The sequence below is a fragment of the Apus apus genome, chromosome 3 (genome assembly GCF_020740795.1).
Source record: "Apus apus isolate bApuApu2 chromosome 3, bApuApu2.pri.cur, whole genome shotgun sequence".
Classification (NCBI taxonomy): domain Eukaryota; kingdom Metazoa; phylum Chordata; class Aves; order Apodiformes; family Apodidae; genus Apus; species Apus apus.
Genome location: NC_067284.1, coordinates 39,234,140 through 39,256,459, shown reverse-complemented (window position 1 = coordinate 39,256,459; position 22,320 = coordinate 39,234,140). Strand labels below are relative to the sequence as shown.

General features: G+C 37.1%; 1 protein-coding gene across 17 annotated transcripts in view; it reads right to left on the bottom strand.

Moving 5' to 3' along the window:
- TRDN (triadin) overlaps positions 1–22,320 on the bottom strand; it is a 239,479-nt gene that overhangs the window by 172,627 nt on the left and 44,532 nt on the right. For all 17 annotated transcript variants that reach the window (XM_051616090.1, XM_051616102.1, XM_051616086.1 and 14 more), the window contains 2 exons: positions 18,019–18,159; positions 16,084–16,110 (listed from right to left, as the gene is read on the bottom strand). In XM_051616090.1, coding sequence (XP_051472050.1) covers positions 16,084–16,110; positions 18,019–18,159 — 168 coding nt within the window. The remainder of the gene's footprint in view (positions 1–16,083; positions 16,111–18,018; positions 18,160–22,320) is intronic.

The following is a 22,320-nucleotide window of genomic DNA, read 5'->3' as shown; positions in this document are numbered from 1 at the left end:
AGTTAATTGTCTTGGTAACGAATCAGAAAAAAAAAATGTTTTTACTAAATATTTTTCTGTATGTATCACAGAATCACGGAACGGTAGGGGTTGTAAGGGACCTCTGGAGATCGTCAAGTTCAACTCCCCTGCCAGAGCAGGACCACCTAGGGCAGGTCACACAGAAACACGTCCACAACCTCTCTGGCCAGTCTGTTCCAGTGCTCCATAACCCTCACAGTACAGAAGTTTTTTCTGATGTTGAGGTGGAACTTCCTGTGTTCTAGTTTGCATCAATTGCCCCTCATCCTGTCACAGGGCACTACTGAAAAGAGGTTTCCCCCCCCATTCTTGACACCCACCCTTCAGATATTTATCTTTATATATATATATATAATCATGCAGATATGTATCTTGAAAAGTTCATCAGGATTAATAATTTATGTTTTTCAAATAATCTTTGGAAGGAAAAAATGTCTTTTTTACTACATTTTCTAATTTTTTTGAAGTTCATATGCACAATTGGTAGCTCCAACACAATAAAATGTAGACTCAAAGCCATATACAAATTACAGAGATAAAAGTTCCCAGGTTAGGGATCACTGTCTTGGAGAATGACTTGTTATAATCACACTCTATACCAATGTATTGAGAACTGCCTTGGTAGAAGAGGAAGTGGTATGGTATTTTCCTGCCCTTGCTGTGTCATTTCTTGCATAAAATGCCTCAGCTGTGACATTGATACTAAATTACTGCTATATACATCTGTATCTGATTTTTCCTACTCTCTTTATTGTGCCAAAACCAGGATAATCTCAAAAATACAAAATGCTGAATTTGAGAAAAAGCAAATGGGAATTAAATTGAGCTTGCATAGCTTTGCTCGCATACCATGGCAGAAATTTAAAGGCCATTTATTAGAGGTGCACAATAAAGTATTTAAGGCTACACAGAGTGTCTAGTTTATGGTATTGTGCATATATTTCCTGCAGTAGGAAACTGGTATTAATTACTGCATCAAATTAGTCTTTGACAAAAGCACACAAAAATCTTACTAGACTCTGAGACGTGTCTTCCTGTATTTTAGGGTTAGATTTTGTCTGCAGGGTTTAAAGAACTAGAACACTGCCTTCAAAATTAATCAAAACAAAACTACACATATTACATCTCAACTCTAAGGAGCTACTTTAATGCCTAGTGAAGACAACACAAATCTTCCACTTATACTCTTAGTTTTTCCATCAGGTTTTAACCAGATACATGTTGCCAAAGAGATACACATAGAAAATTATATTTCCTCTGCCCAGGACCCTGATCTTTGTGTAGGTCCTTGAAAATAAACACATCATATTTTTATTGGATAGTATTTGCCATCTGAAGTAATGATTTGGTCTGGTTTGCAAGAAACGTAACTATCCTATAGTGTCAACCTCTGTCATCTTCAGACAGAAAGAACATTATTTCATTGAGATAAAGGTAGTAAAGGTCAAATAACTATCACTGTTAGCTACTTACATATGACAGCATAACTGAACTAATTATACAATGTCATTAAGCTAAAAGGACTTTTCAGTTTTTATCTTGCTCTTTGTATCCTGGGTGTGTAGTTAATTTATTATTCAGTAAACCTCAAAGGCTGGGTATTAGGAAGAAATCATGCTGTATTGATTTATTGTATTTCAGCTGTGCTTGGATTATTTTTTTCTGCAACGAAGTGAGGATTTATATTTTTTTTTCTATCAACTGAGAGAACCTAGTTTCTGGATTTTTATACTTTTCCCACCTGTTCTGCATAAACTAGTTTAGGTAGCGTAAATGGCAGGAATGGTGCAAGACAAAAACAGCTGGGGTATTACTTCCTGGTGCTGAGCACATCTCAGTTGATCTCCATGCTGCTTTTCCAGACCTCCAAACACTGATTAGTGCTTTTAAAGAAAGCTGAGCCACTTTCTCTGCATTGCAATGTATAGTGGAGATATATCTCATCTAGCTCTAGAGGTCATCCTAAACAGTGATGAGTATGGCCCACCAAGTGCTAAATCACATTCTTCTGTCAGTCACCTACGCACACACATGCTTCTTGCTTGCCTTAAGATGCCTCAGCTCTGCTGGGTTCCCGTTTCCTGTCACGTGTCTCACTACAGAAAGTGAGTGCTTCTTTTTCTTGAGAAAATAAGTACACTACTTTGCTACTTTAAAAAAAAAGCATATTTTAAAATTATTGTGGCTTTAGGGAATTTCCTGTTGCTACTTTGACAGCAAAATATTTACGGAGCAATGGCTGTAGAGCTGGTGATGTAAATCAGCTCCCCATGGAATCAGCAATGAAGCTTACTTGACACAAATACTTCAGTAAGGTGCACCAAAAATATTTTCTAGACAGCAGCACTGAGAATTTCATCTAACTTGTTGCAATTAGGATACCACATATCACAAAAAAAAACTACGTAGATTCCTTCAAGTGAAATACATCTTGATAACACATAAGTGTGTGTACATATGATTTCACACAATGCAAAATGTGCCATTATTAAGATATCTTCACAAGCTGCTCATTATAGTTTGAACCATCATAAAAAATTGCAGCATGGAACACATCAATTATGATACACTACAACCTAAATTTTCCCAGCAAAAAATAAATCTAGTCACAAGATATGTTGATCTTGATCAGTTTGCAAGACAAAAATAGTGACTCTTTGCTAACTCCAAAATATTTAAAACAGGGAAACACATTAGATTATTGGAGATATTATTTTGGTTTTGAGAGTTTTGATACTCTGCCTCATCCTTTATGACAAATAGCTTTAATTTTCTAGTAATCACATCATATCTTATTGCTGATTTGACAAAGAGGCTATAATATCATATAAGACTTACATGACCATTTTAAAGTATGTAATTTATCTCTATAAATGCGACACATTGTTGATAAATCCTAAATACTATGAATTCATGTTTAGAAAAATGACAGAATCAAGCAGCAGCAAGGATAATCTTTGTCACCAAGGCAACCATCCTGATTCTTTATAAGATGGCAGCACGGTTTATTAAATTACTGTAAGGGAGTATGTGTTTTAAAAGCTGTATTTCATTGTTTGTTTTCTTCGGTTATCAAGCAGACATGAAAAATTATCTTTCCCCTTGTGCTTCTTTGGTTTTGAATGGATAAGTACTTTGTTTCCTTAAATATAGATACTGCTCGACACTAGCTTCTCTAGCCCTTGGGTCTTATGCAGATCCACAGAATGTGCAGGGTGATTATTTTAACTCCAAGAAGGGAAGCTAGTAGTCTTCTCACTGACCATTTCAAGATGCTGAAAGGAGGTAGATTTGATTATACTGTTAGCAGGCCACTACGCCTATGCGCTGCTGCCCCAAAGCAGGCTCTCACAATCAGCTGAGAATCAGTATTGTGAGTGGCTTTACTCACAACCCCTGCTGAACACGCAGGTTGGCAGGGAGCTTCCCCCACCCCTCAGCTAGCTCATTTTAATTAACAGCAGTTCACAGTGTCTAGCAACAGCCTGGTACTGGGTATGCACTATGAAGCCCCAGCTCTGGGAATAAGAAAGTAAAAATGTGCAGTGCCCTGAACGCTTGTGAATTAGTGGTGCAGCACCGTGCAGGTTTATGTCAGCGTGAGCGAAAAGAACAGCCCCTCGTGGCAGGGCATGAGAAGATCTTCCTGGTTCCTGCCACAGACCTCTTGTCTTCATCTGATCTCATGTTTCTGATTTTGAATTTTGTTATTTCCTTGTTAAACAGAGTAAAATACATAACATTATTCTTAGCTGGTTTAATTGTATTATGACAGCACCTACGGGCCTCAGCTCTCATTAATTGCTTTAGGTACCTCATGGAGTTATCATATAATGTAATATGCTATCTCTGTAACACAGAAATTCAAATTTTAAAAGGGCTGCAGTTCTCTTAGTGGGAAAGTACAGTCCTGCATCTTGCTGCATAGGAAGATAAAGTGGTGAGTAGCAATATGGCATTGCTAAAAAAGCTCCTAGACCCCACCCTCTGCTGAGTTTCCGTCTTACAGACGAAATACACCTTAAAAAAAAAAACAAAATAAAAAATGTCAAATTTATGAGAGGCAAAGTGAGGAAAAAAGGGATTATTGTCTCCATCTGAAACACAAGAATGCTTTATTGAAGTAAACCAGAAAGTCAGCAAAACTGGAAATTCAGCTCTGATCCCTGAGCTGCATTATTTTCACCTCATATTAAAAGCTATCCTGTTTCTACTTAAATACTGTACTGAGGGTGGAACATCAGTTTAATGTATCTACTGTTTTAAGGTATAATTGGACAGATGGAATTTCAATTGAAATGATAATGTGCTGTTCATTCTTAGCAAATTTTACCAGGTGGTCCTATTTTTCATAATCTCTTACAGGTAACACAGCGATACACCTTCTGTGCTTTGACATTCTTTCACTTATAAATATGTAAGTGTGAAAAGCAGAAAGTCCTATCCAGAGCCCTACTGAACCAGAGGTCAATAATTTACTTTTGAGCAGTCAAAAGCTTTACAGCTATTGTCAGCAATTGAATGGGGCTATATCCTTGTTAGTTTATCATGATTAATTGGTAGCAGGCAGTTGATTATCCTGAAGAGTTGGTGAAAATAGATATTGAGGGCAAGACAAGAATGAGTGGTGTTAAGAGCTTTAGAAGATGAGAAGGATGTAATTTCTAGTGTTTCTAGATGCTCTCTGTGTGAAGAACTGTAGTCAACTCTCTCCCTGCTGCAATCCTCAGGAGGAATTTTTAGTTGTGCAGCTGATATCTATTTTTAATCTAGATAGTACCAGCTGGTGAGGGATGACAGTTACCCTTGTGATGCTAGGAAGAGAATAAAGGAATTTGTACATTAGAGCAACTTCCAGCTAAATACTAATTCATCATGTAGCTGTATTCCAGAGGGAAAAAAACCCCAACAACACAGACACAACCCCCCCAACAACAAAAAAAACAGCAGAACAAAACTCAAATTTTGCAACAGGGGGAAAAAAAAAAAAGGGGGGGGGAGAAAAAAAAAACAAAAAAATATCCCTACTCAAACAAAAAAAAAACAAACCTAGAAATATTTAATTGATGGATTAAATTGTTGTTTTATATCTATATCCAGGAACAAAAGACAGTGTAATGGAAGGTTTTAAGTTCCAAGTTTCAGTGTTGGAAAATCTGAGTGACACATACGACTAACTGAAGCGACTTCCCTTCTAGCTTGCTAGTAGCACAGTCTTATCTCTAGTGCTTTTTTAGGTCTTGCCCAGTTCTGAGGATTATCAGTAACTTCAGGCTGAGGCACAGAATGACTTTTCCTGAAGTCACGTGTCTAAGACCTTTCTTGAACATGTGATAGGAGATGAATTGTTTCTTACTGTTGAAAATGCTGAATGGTTTGTGTGGTCATCCAATGCATGAGATGCAAGGCCACAGTGCTTCTTAAGTATGGTTTCAAAATTGTTTATCTGTATCTTTGGAAATCACTATTACAATTTAGAGTAAGAAGGTTTCTCTTCTTTTTTTTTTTTTTTTTTTTTTCTTTCATATTTTGCAGAATTATACAGCTGTATAAGACTATTTTTGACAGACGTCACAAAAGGACACTTCTCATTCTTCTTGATGAAAAGCCTTTGCTCTGGTATATATTTACACAACACAATATGCTATTGTAAACTGTAAACATTGTTTTGAAGTGATGCTGACTGGTCTTTAATCTTCTCAGCAAAGCTCAGCTGCTTCACCTTACTAGCCTTTGTTCCATTTGATATGGTGGCATTGCTAAACAGCTCTCAGAGATGCAAAGAATATGACCCTCAAATATTTCTGAACGATTTACCTGTCTTGAGTAGCATACAGCAAACAAGTAGAATTTTGGTTCCCCCAAGAATATAGGGATTTAACATGGGCTTCCAGATATATATTAAGCCTTCGTTATAATGACAGAACAGGACACAAATACATTCACTATGGTTAAAGAGACATTCTAGTCTTTCTACAATATCGTAGTTTTGCTGGTCTATAATAGAAATTCACCATAGGGGACCTGCTGGCAACTTCATCATCTTGCTGAGGGGTGATTCCAGGAGGATGTTTTATCTTATTTTTATATTTTTACAAGACTATACAATGAAGGAGATGCATTGTAAGCAAGACATTTTCAGGAAGGCATGTTATTTTCATAACAAGAGAACATCCCAGCCTGTGTAAAGATTTAATTATAAGCCACTCTTCCATAATCTCCAACTTTCTAAACTGAACTTATTTCACTTCTCCTTTTCTCATTATGTTAAAGAAAATTAGATATGTACATATTTTTCCATATTGCTATGTTTGAAATAGTTGTAGAATAAAAAAGCTTTTGTTGTAGATTAAAAATGCTTTAGCAATTAATGGTGAGTAAAAGGGTATCATTATATTACAATGTGCTTATTAAAACAGCTTTATCACAAAATCATGATTGGTGTAGTTGAGCTTGCCCTTTTGTTTTTATATGCTCAGACATTTTTGTATATCTACCAGGGCTGCTTAAAAACTAAATCCTGCAAAGTCTTTCAATACAAAATGGTCTTTCAGCAATATAGGAAAATATTTCTTTTTCATGCAAAGCTGAGATGAAAGGGAAAGCTTAGTAGAAGTCCCCAAGGCTGAAGAATTAGCTGTAAATATAGAAGCCATTAACATAGCTCTCTTAAGGTTTGTTTCTTTGACAAAAATACAATAGTTGTGCTAGATTCGCCACTAAAAAAAAAGGAAATGGTTGTCTTGTCTTTAATTCCAGCCTGAAAGCCTCAATTTACCAGGGCAAATGGAACTTGGCGTAGAGTGCAACCATTTTAAGTTTTGGGTTTACTTTTCCCTCTGCTAAGGTTTCCATTTGTAGCAGAAAAGCAATATCTTAACACAAAAGTTTTTAAGGGAAGGGTGGTGCTTGTAATTATCTTTGATTAACTAACCTGTAAGTAGGACTGGCATGATACAGGAAAACCATGTGGAGGCTGTTTTATATGGACAAATTTTAATGACTGGGCTTTTGAAAGAATTAGAAGTGGAAGACATGAAAGATCTTCAACCCAAAACGTGTCTTACATAAAAGTAATTTTTATTCCAAGTATATAAATATGATTAGACTGTTTTTTCATTCTGTTCTGTAGCTTGGTACTGAAATGTAAAAGGAATGCTAAGTAAACTTTGATTTAAGTATAACAACAAAAAATAACCACAAAAAATCCCCAAACCATATGAATCAGAGATAGACGTGATCAAAACCATATTTTTCTTTTCTTCTGTGGAAAGCAAAATTGTCTTAAGATGTTTCTCTTTATGGATTCTATCCTGAAAGGATGTGATTGGACCAGTTTTAAATGCTTTTTTTCATAAGCAATTTTATCAGTCTGCCTTTAATTGAATGTAATTTTATACAAACAAAATGAAGACAAAAATCGTAGACCTCTAAGCAGAGCAAAATGATATATGCAGTAATATATAAAATCTCTAATCTTGATTACCATCAAAGAAATCTTTTTCCATATAAAACTATTCAAGAGGATTTTTTTTTTTGTGAAAGAAGGAAAAAACTAGAATAAAGAAATCACAAGACTAACCACAACTCCTCTGCTCAACTTTAAAATTGTCAACTCGGCAGATCCTACCTGAATGTATTGGTTTGCAAATATATATTCCTATAAATTCAATCACTTCTAGACCAAATTGACTTTTTTAGGGGCCTGGCATGCAGAGAAGAGATCTTTGTTCTGCAGGTCATGAGCATGGTACTCGCTATGTCCTCTCTTCAGCACAGCAGTAGCTGTGATGGGTTTTGAGTTCTCTCAGAAACATTCAGGATCCCCAGTTTTGGTGCTGTGGGTTCAAGTGAGTTGTGGATGACCCTTTCACATTTCAGGCCAGGCACTGGCTCTGTTCCAGGCACAGCAGGCTCCCAGCCAGGGGGGTGTCCGCCTAATGCTCCCCTCTTCTCTTTGAGTGAGGACCTCATCAGTGCTCCACTGCTGAGGCACAAATGGTTTCCACTGGTATAACATGGATAGCTTCAGTTGAGGTTTAGGAGGTTATTTTAAGCAGCAAACCTCTATGCTGCTTCACTTCCACCCAGGACTCCTACTAGCCTCGTTGTTCAAATTTCTTTGTGTATCTTTTAAAAGATAGCTGGCAAGTTTGGATTAAAATGTTTCAACTCGAGTTGAAATCCAACTCTTCAATAGGCATAAGAACTATACTTGAACATTGTTATTCCCTAGTGGTATATAGTATTGTTTCCTCTGGATAATATGGAAAATACTTTTTTTACATGATAAAATGTTATTTTATAGTGAATATGCTATTACTGTATTGATCAGAGTAAGTAAAACAATATGAGATTAATAACAGAAACGGATGCCACAAAAATGCAAAAAAACAACAAACTGGAAAAGTAGTTTAACATCTACAAATTAAATCAATCAACAATTTTCATCTTTTAACATAGGGTGCACTTTACATAAAGCTGTGCAAAATGCTTTGTGGTAAAGTGTAGCCTGGGGAGACAGTGAAAGTCTTTTAGAGAGATCTATAATAGCAACTCATACACAAAAAAATGAACATTACCATATGGCAACATAAAATAAACTGAATACATAAGATATTACGAGTACAAATAGATATATGCTTTAGGGACAAATAGAACTGCATAATTAATTTCTAAGACACACATGTAACAGCCACACTGGCAACTCAGTATTCAGGTTGCACCTATGGTACTCTGAAATTCCTTTCTCCAGTCCATTTGCAATTTCTTTGTTTGGAAACTGTTTTCTGAACCTGAATATTACCTCCAGAAAAAAGCTACTTGTTTCCTATATTTTTCCAGATTTGTTACTGTATAACAAAAGGACTTTTAAATGATAAAAATTATGTTCTAATTTCAGTATTCTGGCCAGAAATAGTTAGTTGCTGTGTTAGCTAACAATGTTAATTTTTCCAGATATTGTTCGGATAGAAACTATAGTAATAACAAATCATTATTTATATGTAACTTACAGTTATTTCAAACTTTAGAAAACCCTTAATTGGCACCTAATGGTATTTTAAACATCCTATGGTACTCTGGTATTCACCAGCTACCCCATAATGGTGCACTGCTCCCATCCTGTGTAATTTCTCCCAGTCCCATGATATATCTGAGATACTGTGTTGTATCTAAAATGGCACTTGCCAGCAATTCACCTGAATAAATGTTTATACGTTTATTCACCTGAATCCTCCTAGTGTGTTTCCACTGTGGGAAAAAGTTGTTGCTCGATAGCTAAAAGTAAAACCAAACAAACTTTCTAACGTATATGGTGCATATTTAGGACAGCAGATGTCTGAATGGGATTAATTACTAATCACATGAGAATTTAGAAAAGAAAAATACCTTCTTCAAAATGTTGTTATGAAACCTAACTTGTTCCAGTAGCTTACTGCCTTGGTGGTTTTGCTTCCTAAAGTTAAAGTACATGATACTTGTAGCCCTGGGTTTGCAGAAAGTGGCAGGTGGATTACAGCCCCACACAAACTGTGTCTGTGCTGAATTCAGTGACACCATTGTTTAGGGAGACCCTGACTGGGACAAATTTCTGGAGTGTGTTGAAAGGAAGAAGTCAGAACGTTGTGGTCAATGGGACAAAATCTAGTAGGAGGTCTGTGACTAGTGGAGTCTCTCAGGGGTCAGTACTGGGACCGGTGTTGGTCAGTATTTTCATCAACAACCTGGATGAGGGAACAGAGTGTGCCCTCAGCAAGTTTGCTGATGACAGTAAACTGGGAGGTGTGGCTGACACACCAGAAGGCTGTGCTGCCATTCAGCGAGACCTGGACAGGCTGGAGAGTTGGGTGGGGAGAAACTTGATGGAATTCAACAAGGGCAAGTGTAGAGTCTTGCATCTGGGGAAGAACAACCTCACGTACCAGTACAGGTTGGGGGCTGACCTGCTGGAGAGCAGTGTAGGAGAAAGGGACCTGGGGGTCCTGGTGGACAGGAGGATGACCATGAGCCAGCAATGTGCCCTTGTGGCCAAGAAGGCCAATGGCATCCTGGGGTGCATTAGAAAGGGTGTGGTTAGTAGGTCAAGGGAGGTTCTCCTTCCCCTCTATTCTGCATTGGTGAGGCCGCACCTGGAACATTGTGTCCAGTTCTGGGCCCCTCAGTTCAAGAAGGACAGGGAACTGCTTGAAAGGGTCCAGCACAGAGCAACAAAGATGATTAAGGGAGTGAAACATCTCCCTCATGAGGAAAGGCTGAGGGAGCTGGGTCTCTTTAGCTTGGAAGAGAGGAGACTGAGGGGCGACCTCATCAATGTTTACAAATATGTTAAGGGGGAGTGTCTGGAGGACAGAGCCAGGCTTTTTTCAGTGATGTCTAGTGACAGAACAAGGGGCAATGGGTGCAAACTGGAACATAGGAGGTTCCACATAAACATCAGAAAAAAATTCTTTACTGTGAGAGTGACAGAGCACTGGAACAGGCTGCCCAGAGAGGTTGTGGAGTCTCCTTCTCTGGAGACATTCAAAACCCACCTGGATGCGTTCCTGTATGATGTGCTCTAGGTGATTCTGCCTGGCAGGGAGGTTGGACTAGATGATCTTTTGAGGTCCCTTCCAACCCCTAAGATTCTCTGATTCTGTGATAGAGAACTGTTTTGGGGAATTATGACTATATTTTTAACAGTTCTTATACCCTTCCTGAGTCATTTGCACTTGGCACTCTTAGGCAGTGATGAGGACTTCTTTCCTATCCACTGGGTCTGAATCTAATAATATATAAACATTCTTATCTACTTAATAGATAAAACCAATCTGACACATTTTAAATTGCAGGACTAAAGCCTTAAATATTTGTCAGTATGTTTTTCCCTACCCTCTCTGAATATCCAAAACAGTTTCTTCTTAGGCTTATTCAGTCCATAATATCAAAGCTGTTTTCAAATCCAAATTAGCAATTTCCCTACCAGTCTTCTCTAGGCAGTTTGCTCCTGTCTCTCCCCTTTCCCAGACAAAGTTATTGCAGATGTTTGCTTAATCACTCTCAAACAGAGATGTAGAAAATTATCTGATCTCAGAACAGGAGCACTTTGTTGTTGTTAGTGCAGATTAACACCCAGATATGAGCAGACAAACAGTTTGTGCTGAATAAATTCTGAGTGTCTTAACTTTGAGGGGTTAATTGGAGTGGGTGTGAGGAGTCAGTTCTGGGGAAACAGCACCTTGGCCAGAGCTGCTGAGGGTAAGTCACTGTGACCAACTGTACCCTTAGAAGTTAGGAAGAGCTTTCACGTGTATGTCTTCAATATATTAATAACTGGCCTAACACTCAGGCAACCCATTCGAACTGGAGAAGGAAGGATAAGGTGTTTTGCTGAAAAGTTTATTTGTAATTAACAAAGTTTCCTACAACCAGTAACAGAGACTTTTCTTGCGTGTGGCTTCTTGTTTTAATTTATGATTCATTAGCTGTATTTCTTGTAAAAAAAATCGAAAAAAGAAAAAGAGTTTTCGAGACAAGCAAGAATAGGACCATTTCATATAACTGTTTTGTACATCTTTCTGTCTCATACATAGGCTAACTCACAGAAATTTAGACGTCTATCTCTATTTCAAGGAAATCAAGTTTTTTTTAATTATTGGTATAGAAAAATCTTATACCAATAAAAAACTATTCCATAAAACAGAAATAGTCAAAGTGCTGTGATAGTGCTTAGTTTATTAGTCTGCTTTCTAAGTCCACTGTATGTATCGAAAATTACTTGCATAGTGACTTAGGTGTGGGGGGAGTGTGTGCATGAAAGAGAGTCCAGGAGAGAGCAAGAGAAAGAGAGAAACAAAGAGAGGATTTAGTCTGAGCCCAAATACAAAACCAAAGAAGGAAATATCACCAAAACAAATTTACTAAACTTTGAAGTATAAAGTATAGAAAAACATTAAATAGAATTCTGACCTTAGAATCTTTCTCAGACCTTACCAACAACTTACTCCTAAGACCATATACCATATTCATGTTTTCCAGCCCAAATGCATTGGAGTTTTTGAAGCAGAAGAGGCTACTTTAACAAACAAAATCCACTACTTACATGTGCACAGCTTGTCAGGTGTACCCTGTCTAGCTAAATGAGGAATCCGTGTTCTGATTTTAAATTTTCAGTTACCCATATTTAAACTGGAATGAAGTTCCAGAGCAGTTTGACAATAACCATTTTAGCCATGGATAATAAAGCTGAAGTGTCTGCACTTGCCTGTGTTTTACAGATCATTATTTCCAATTCTATGTATCAGGTTTATCAGCTTTTCTCCAAATTCACAAAAGATACCTGTAACATCCACCAAAAAACAGTATTTTTTTTTTCTGTAACAATAATTTATTGGAAAAGGGGTCATAATCTGGGAAAACATAAAGCTGTCAAATAACTGGATTTGTCTTTAAAGGTTCAACTAAACCTGAAAAAATAAACAAGATTAACAGTCATAACCATTGTTCTCAAAAGAAACTAAGCCAAAAGCACATTGAGCCTGCAAGAATCTGTTATTAGGCTTCTCAATATCTCTTTTGAAAATGCTCTGTTGTCTTAGTATGTTGAGAACATGTATTGTTAAAGACTGCGAAGTCCTCTACAGAATAATCTGTCACTACTTCCACTAAAGAATACTTTTTCCAGACAATATCAAATGTTCATTCTTTCCCAATTATTAAAGATAAATATTAGCAATAAGACTTGAACTGACAAAAATAATTGCAATAAAAAAGGCATTCAAGAGGCATTTTCATTCTTTCTAAAGGATTCTGAAACTGATATTAGTCCTGTTGCATGTGCAAGTTTGTTGTCCTTATTGTACTTTTATTATCTGCACTTTCAATTTACATCTCTAGGAAGGTGATCTTTGCTATTTCTGGGCTCCTAATTACCATTGCACTTTCATCTGCTTCCTTAAGCACTGCACGGTGTCAGTACCAATCCCCTTGAAATGTTTTCATATGTAATTCTATTGTGGTACTAGTAATTTTCTTTTTTTTTTAGTTACTATATTCCATTTTAAAATAAAATTTGTGCTAAAATTTCAGCAGTCATAAAATCTGCTGGTCAACAAAGCAAAAGATTGAAGGCTTATTCATACCCCAAAAATAGGTATGGAGATTTTTCAAAAACCATCAGTCTCTTCAGGAACACCACCATAACTGTGGATTAGACTCAAAACAAATACTTAAAAATAAGACTCGGCAATCGTAATGTTTATTTCCAGCGTGAAATCTGAGGGCCATTCTTGTAAAGAAGTGCAAGAAGTCAAAATGTTCATCTTCTGGAGATGGTAGTAGTGCACTGCACAATTTCACTGAGTGATTTATTTTTTAGGATGTTCCAATGCCACAAGTGTGAGAGTCTCCTAAAGAAAAATAACTGACAAAGCTATAGATAGTAATGCTGCTTAGAGTGGAAGGGACTTCAATGCAGAAAAGGTATGTTAATGAAAGCAGATAATATTATATTACGTAACCTAAAAATTTGGTTTTGATTTTGTGGATCTAAATGCTAACATTTTGATACCCCGAAAGTCTCCGCATTTGTACATCTTGTCCTCCTCTGGATCGAGCCCTAACAGCAGTCACATGGGAAAAATCATGGATGCAATGTCCTGGTTTGTTTTAGAAAACTTTTCTTCTGGAACTGTTATTTCTGGACCATAGACACAACAGCACACATTCGTTAGGAAAAGCTACTCAAAGATGTGCACATTGTGCTCAGAGGGGCACATTGTGCTGTCTGTGAGACCATTACCTGCATGAGCTCGTCTGAGCCCTCACCTCCCGAGGCTTTGCCTTCTTTGCTCATGAGCTTTAGCCCTGGCCGTGAATGTCCCTGCCCCTAAGCAAAAAAGCTGTTGACTTCAGATGTTTTCATAGAACTCTCAGCAAACTTTTCTGTAGGCTTAGATCCAGGCAATTCATCTCCCTGATGTTTACACAATTTGAAGAGAAGTCTGCAAGGAGGGAGTAACAGCTCTGAGAAGCTCAGAGCTGCCTGCTGCTGAGCAGGCATTCTCAGTGCTCTGCACTGGCCTTTCCAAGGGACTGGTGGCTTCAGGTCACATATATTGTATTTCTGTAACCCAGAAAAAGAGGTGACAAAATAAAGTATCCTAGCTGCCAGGATGAAATTGAGACCTCCAGTCATCTGGAGATACTAACAAACTATTTGAGGATGTTGCTATGTGAAAGCTTATGGCTATGCTCAGAAAGGGTCTTCATCAGTCCTAGTCAAGAAATAGCTTTTTTCTGGGAGGCAAGGATAGGGTTCCTTTTCCTCTGAAAGATGGAGGGGAAGATCTCAAGCACACATCCAGGAAGTAGAAAATACCACTGAAAATTTGCTTTACAGCTCTGGCAGATGAAGCAGGTTTGAAATTGGGCACTTTCACATGTATGTGTGAGTGTTTAACATACCAGCTTCAGAGGAATCGTCAATTCCTCATCCATTTCCTTCACCCCAAAGACAAGATACTTTCTCAGGTTTGTGGTTTTTTTGTGTGGTTTTGTTTTGTTTTTTTTTCTTCCAGGGCAGGGCTGTGGGCTTTGAATACTGAGAAAAATAACAAAAGCTGGCAGTTGGATACTCAGCTCCTTGGATTGAGGGTTTTTAGGTACAATCAAACATCCCATCCCTTCCAACAGACTAATTGAAGCAGCTTCCAGTTTATTTTGGAGGCTTCTCTGAATTCTATTTCTGTAACCTAGTGTCCTAAATGAAAGTGTAAGGCATCAGTATGTCATGGATTTCTGAAGAAGCAGGCAATGCTGGGCTTGGTATTGTCCATACTGGTTTTATGGATTAAGCCTTCTCAGCAGTGCTGTCCACAATACTCCCAGCCTGGTCAGCTACACTGGTCCATTGGTGAGTAGACACCTTTCACCCATGTATCTGGCATCGCTGACAGCAACGCACTACAACTTCAGACTATTTTTGCATACTCTTCAATTTTCATACATTTTAACAATGCCTTTGTCTCTTTGGGAGAAGAGACAGGGCAAGGATGAGCCCTTTTGAGAAGCTTACCAATGAAGTAAAGAGATGGAATGTTTTCCTACACTGTGTAAATTTTCTTGAGTCCTAACATGAAAGATCATCCACAGGAAGATGAATGGTCCTGGTTTTCAAGCCTACTCATTCCTTGGATGTCCTATTGAGACTGACAAAATTTGTCATTAAATAGAAGCCTGATCCAGTTCCAATTAGCTTCAGATGAAACTGGATTGTAAACTCAGCACCAGCTGGGGCGATAGATTCTTCAGTACGGGCATTTACCTATTGAGAATTTGATGGATACCAAATTCAGATCACACAGGGCTGGTTACACATCTTGTTATTATCAAGCTGTGCTCAATTTGGAGAAAAAAAACACACTCTACTTTTGACAAGCTTTATATCATATCCCTGATATCTCAAGCACTCGAATATATTTTCATTTTGATTTAATAAAAGTTGAACTTAAGTTTTATGTTTCGACATAATTATTTCCATGTCTGAAAAGATTTATATGATATATCTTGCTTGCTTCACTTGTCTGCTCTAAAAATTTGATGACAGCTAAGTAATTTTTTTCAGAAGATTCAGAACTAGTCTTTATTTTAGGGTTCTGCTCTGGCACAAAGTAAAATGCTTTTACAATACTTCACCATTATTTCCCACTATTTTTTTTTTTTTTCATAATATTATTTCCAAATACCATCTATATCCAGACATACACATAACTCATATTGGCATTAATAGAAGTCTCAAATACAGGGCAAGGGCACAGATAATATTACTTCTGTAATTCTATTATTTTTTATGAATGTTTTTCAAATTTTCTGGATAATAATGAAACCGTCAAAATTCTCACAGCAAACAGTACAGCAAGTACCATTACTTAAGTTTCCTATGTAATGATTTGTTAAAGAACAACTTACATCATTACTAGAGTGACATGCAACTAGCGACAGAATCTGTATCACAAATAACAGATATACTAGTTAATTCTTAAAATTACACATTTGCTCCCCATAGTAAGTCAACTGACCAACCTTTTTTCAGGGAAGATTCCACTTCACCTAAACCAAGAGAAAAGAACAAACATCAGAGAAGGATATAATAATAGTAATAATTTTATTATTTTTTTTTCTTCCTCACATTGGCTCATTCTGGTTTGTTGGGTTTTTTTTTTGTTGTTTTTTTTTTTAATCTATTCTTTATATGCTAAACAGCAAGCACACTATTCTGAGATTTTTTATTTTTCACAACACATCTCTCTTACCATTGAGGTTTTCCTGGGTTTGGGGTAGGTAAATTCAATCTGCAGTAGTAATCAAGGCAACGGCCTTGTTAACTAAGTGTTAACTTGTGACTACAATTTACAATTTGCTTGATTGTATGCATGTTTCTATGTGTTAAGGAAAAGCCTAGTGCTTCAATTTAAGCTCCAAATAAAAATATGTGTGTGTAGGTTAGCAAAATTGTAAATGTAGCAACACTTCCAGCAAAATCCAAGACAAAAAATACTCCACTTTGGTGGAACTTTGAGCATTTGATTGCTGCTGTGTGTTATTCCACCCCCATGTGAAACATGGAATTTAAAGGATTGAGCCTGAACGACTGTGGTGAGTGTGCAGCCTCAGCTGTACTGGCTATAGTGCCCAGGGGGAAGGGGGTTCACATGCACACACTTCTTATGATATCAGGCAGCAAATTGCCTACTGCCTTTTCACACACCTGGTAGGTATTGATGTAATTCCACTTGGGTCAAAGACTGAGACTGAGGTTTCCAAACACTTTACAGTGAGCATTCAGATCGTGAATATTTATATGTCAGGTAGTTTGTGACCTTTCTTACTTGCATTAACACCTGAGTATTTGGAAGCTTGCAGGTGCTTTGAGAGCTATGAAATGGTAAAAAGGACAACTTTTCAAATTTTACCAAGCTCTCCATATTTCGCTTTTCCTCTGTTTCTCAACTACATGAGAGACTGACTTTCTATTAGCTGTAAATCATATCTCAGAATAGAATGCCCAGTTCACAGACTCACATGTAGCAGCTCATCTATTAGTATTCATATGTGATGCTAATATAAAAAGCTCATGCACATATTTAAAAGGTACAGATTTTGTAATATCTCAAGTTTATGAACAAATGGGCAGAAGTCTGTTTCAGTACATGCTGCTTTTTAGTTGTATTCTGGCATAGCCAAATAGAATATAAAATAAACTTCCATGAAGTGAAGATATCTCTCTTACACTTACTGCTTGTCAAAATGACCAATGCGATTTGACATGATGGTTCACTACTGCTCTGCTCATACCAGGGCACTATTTTATTTTTTTTTTATAAAAGAAGGCTGGTTACTTACAAACTTGAAATGCTAGCAATTTACTTTAATTTATCAGATAATGTCAAATGAGAAATGTTACTATAATGGCAGAACCATCATTTCTAGTAAACGGAACTATTTGCAATATACTATCTAAAATTCCCTTATTTCAGCCAAAATTCTACTTCTCTCCCGCCCTCTCCACCCCCACTCTCCCTGTGTATTTTTCTGTCATCAATATATCAAATAAAAAAATTTAAATTCCTTGGTCTATCTTGTATGTTTATCAGGGTTCTTTAGATTATTGCTGGTTAAAAATAATAGCTATTGCCATTCTCTGAAGCAATATCCTGATGCACACTTTGGTTGTGGCTTTGAAGTATTGTATAAATTAGTGCTCTTTACTTCAAGAGGTACTAATGGGAATATTTAATTCTGACAGCTTTTCTGCAACGGTACATTAAACACGAGATGAAAGCTAACAAAGAGACCAATTTACTGATTGGAATAGCCAGTAGATGCTTTATTAGCAGCAATGTTCACTTTTCATTTTGCTTGACCTTCTTGTCTGTGAGGTTAAAAGCTGAGTAAGCCAAGATAATGCATGTAAAACAGCAGTTAGAGCAGTTACAGAAGTCTTTACATTACAAATACCTTCATCACTGTCATCATCATCATCACTCCATACGATGTCAGACAGAAAAGAAATAAAGCCATAAAGCCAATCAGTGGATTCTTCCAGTGTCTCATGAATGATTCTCAGTGGTTCTGTGCTGAGCTTGTTAACAGACTTTCCTGAGTGCAGAGTTCAAAACAAAGAAAATACTCCTTCAGTGATTAAAATTAATCTTCATTTTATATACTACTAATTATACTACCTTGATAAAGATTGTGAATGTTAATTTTTATTATTCAAAGGTTTGAGGACAGCTCTCCTTCCTGTGCAAGACTGGTAGAAGCAGTATCCTACTGCACTTGCAGTAGTGATTAAGGACCCAGGGGATAATTTGGTGTGATACTGCACCCCAGGCTCTGGCTTTTCTGTGGTTTGGTTGGATAAAGGACATATACAGATTTGATTCTACCTAATTTTAATCCTTTTAGATGACTTCTTCCTTTCAGACCATTTTTTTTCTTTGGACCTTTTCCAGATCTCTGGACCTCAGGTCCTCTGCCTCTTGATGCCAATTTAGTATTCACTGACATCTGTGTCCCACTCGTCAGAGTACATCTCCCATTGAGCCCCCTCCTTTGCACAAATTCTGGCTGAGAAAATTGCTGAGCCCTGGTTTAACCTGGTTTAATGGCAGACAGGCAGTATAATTGCCATGGAATATGGGTAAAGGATGGGAAGGAGAAAACTCTGTGTACTTGGCCCAAAATAAACCTGAGTCCAGAATGAAGGGGAATGCAAAGTCCAAACTGGAATGCAGACACAGCTACTTTCAAACATGTACTCCTGGTTCTTCTCTTAGAAGTTTTCTGGAGTTCCTTTCACATACACACATCTGCATACTTTTCTAGTTCTTGTCTTACTGCTTCTGTAGGCAAGTACACCAGCAAACAAGGAAGCTGTGCATTTTAGCATGCTCCACTTTCCTGGGAGCCCTAATGGAAGTGAGGCCCCTGCTTCCCACTGTATCCACACCCAGGGAATGCAACCATCAGTGGGTAATATTTTCTTAGAGGCTTTTCCAGTAATGATTTCACCAGATTTCTCCCTACCCTGTTTATTCTGGCATAGTATTTTAGAGGAACTTTACAGCCTCTGGCAGAGTATTTCTTCCGACCTTTCTGCCCACCAAACTTTTATTTTTTTGAAATCTGTACAAAACTGCTTAGGAGGAGGAAAAGCTCTCATTCAGTCTATGTTTCTGTCCACAGTACATGAAAAGAAAGACTGAATGATTGCCCTGTGTGTGTGGAGGTTTTCCACAAACGTAGACAACTGAAGATAAATCACAAATATGAGTTGGGTCATTGGCCTAGTGTTGTTCCTAGGAGTTTCAATAGAAATATACACACTGAATGTAACCATACCAAGATAGGAACTGTATCTGTTTCCCACTATCTTTCTGTATGCAGATATTTTTGTAAGAAGTTAAACACAAGTCTCTTCAGAATTACTTCTGCTTGCAGTGTTCTGACTCACAAGCCAAATCTTAGTAGCAATCAGAAGTAGTCTCACATGGGCTTGCAGTTCACAAAAAAAGGCAAAGTGCAGGCTTGAAGCTACTTCTTTGATGGCAGCAGTATGAACAGTTATTTTCTAAAAGTATTGTAATGAAATATTCAAGCATGTGTTCATTTTAAATATAAATGTATCACTAAATAATGCCTTTTATTTCTAACTTATCATTCTGAAGCAGAAAAGACCAGGCTTATTTTCTGTTATTTTACATTTGCTCATTAATAATGCAAGCCAAATAAATATTTTGGTTAATAGTTTTTTGAAGATTGTATTCTGTAGGTATGTGCTACTGAACAATCAGGCACATCAAACAAATTAAGCATGTGCCACGATGAAATTATGTAATTGCAAAGAAATATGCATGCTCTATTAATGTATTGTATTATTGTTAGCACTATTGTTTCCAGAAAGATTGAGTAGTGTAACAGGGAATATTTACTTTGCTTATCATAAGACATTTATTTATTTGCATTGACCTCATGCATTGAGATGTAGGAATTTTATTTTTGCAACTGATTTGCCACATATGCTCTTCTAAAGTGTTTATCAGGAGAATGAATACAGACACTTAGGCTATTAAAAAGTAAATCTGCAACCCAGCCCTAGATGTCATTTGCACTTTACTTCAGGTTGACTAAAAGAATAGACATGGCCAGAAGGATCTTCACGTAACTGAGGTTTTGATTCACAAGCAGGGATGGTTTAACTTTGGACAGCTGCCTTGATTTCCATTCTGGCTGTCCACCTACCCTTTACCCACTGGATGGGATGACTCAGTTGCTTTTACAGCCACAGGCTTTCACAGTTGCAGGGACTGCAGCTGTAAATTAAAGAAGAATTGGTACTGCTTTTTTTTAATAAACTGGTCTATGAACTAGCAGTTCAAGAACTGCTTCACAGGTAGCAGAGCTGTCACTACAGGCCGGCAAGGGAAATGCTCAGAGAAGAGTAAGATCAAGAGCAGAGGAAATTATTCCAACCACCCCAAGGCAAGCCATCTTTGCTGATGAATCAGAGCCCTCAATGTCGTATCCTGATCTTTAATTCATAACATCTTCACAGCAAACTATGAAAAGGGATTAGAAATTATAACTGTCCAGAGGCAAAATCCTCCAGTCACGCCTAAACTAACAGGCACAAGTTGCAAATCCTGTTGAACAGTAAAAGTTTACAAAAATCAGTGTGGGCTGTGTAGAGGAAACTTCAGTGGTATTTGCAAAATTAAACATTATATACAGATACTGTGAAATCCACTTGCAGTCTGATGCAAGTGAAATAAGACTGGAAAATTGTCTCCTTCTACATAGATCTGTTTAGCTTCTGTCGTATTTCCTACATTTTTAAAAAGTACTGCTAAGAGTAACAATGAGTCCTAAAATGTTTAAGAAGAGAACACCAGGTAACGCTGAAGTGAAACTGACAACTGATCGAAGCCATGTTTTAGCTTTCCCCACAGCTTTAACAACAGTAGATTCTTTCCCTAGTAGAGCAAATGACTCAAGAAACAGGAAATAAAGCAATTAAAGAGCCAACAAGAAGAGAGAAAAGTGTCATTTTTCTCACACACATGCAAAGAAAGATAACAATTTCCAGAGCATTTACATTGTCTCAGCTTCAGGAATGAAGCTGAGAGAATGCAGATTTTCATAGCAAAATTCAAGCTTCATATTTGATGTTATTTAATTTTTTTTTTTAAGGGTACAGTATGATTAATTGTTTTAGAATAGTCTTGGATTCAACATGTTCAGACTGGATTAGCTGTTCTCTGTCTGACTTTTCATTTCTTGACAGACCTTAGAACACACATTATTTTAAAACTAAGCTCACAATATGCTTCTCTTGCTAGCATATGTTATATACTATGTAATATATAATTTGTAACTAATCTATAACTATAAAATATAATCATGATACCTCATATATGATGCATTGTGCTGGGAATATCAAGGGCAGGATCTTGATTTTAAACTTTAAAGAGCTTTTACGAAGACAGAGCATTTCTCAGATACAGGCTGTGAAATACTGAACTTTTAAATAAGGGCTGAGTACTTGCTCCTCTTAGATAACATAGTAGAAAAATACTAAACGTCTCCCAAAGGAGGAAAAAGAAAGGAGGGGATTGGAAGTGAATTGTTACCCGGCAGGTTAAGCTCAGGGATGAAACATGCAATTAATTTTGAAGAATTTCTCTGACAGTATGTAATTTCATTTAATCATGGCTTAAATTCAGATTATCCTAGCTAGTCAAATGGACCTGAAAGGCAGGCCTTGAATCCCTGGTGATTTCTACACTCTCACAAAAGCCAGTACAGAAAGACATATTGTGACTGTCAGAAAACAAGTCTCTTGTTTTTCTCTGACGTCTTTTTTAACATTATATGAATTAATTTCCAAATATGCCCATCCTTTTCCATTGACTAGAAAGGAAAGGAAGCCTGAAAAATTAGCATGGACACGACAACTTATTTTCATATGGCTGAAATACATGACAAGGATTCTACTAGTGGTGCTGTTTCATAGTTAAATAATTTTTGTCACTGTGTACTTCAGCTAAGCACTTAGATTTGTAACTTTACATTTATAATTAATTTCAGGCCAACATGACTATTTACTTTGATAAATTACTTGGATTGCAAGACAGTACTGGTACCACCAACAATGCTTTGTTATAATATTTTGTTCTGTCGTGGTCTTTTATTACTTGTTATGTGTTTCTCAGTTCAGTAAAAGTTCAGCTCTACTTGTGCTGGCACTTTTACTGTTAT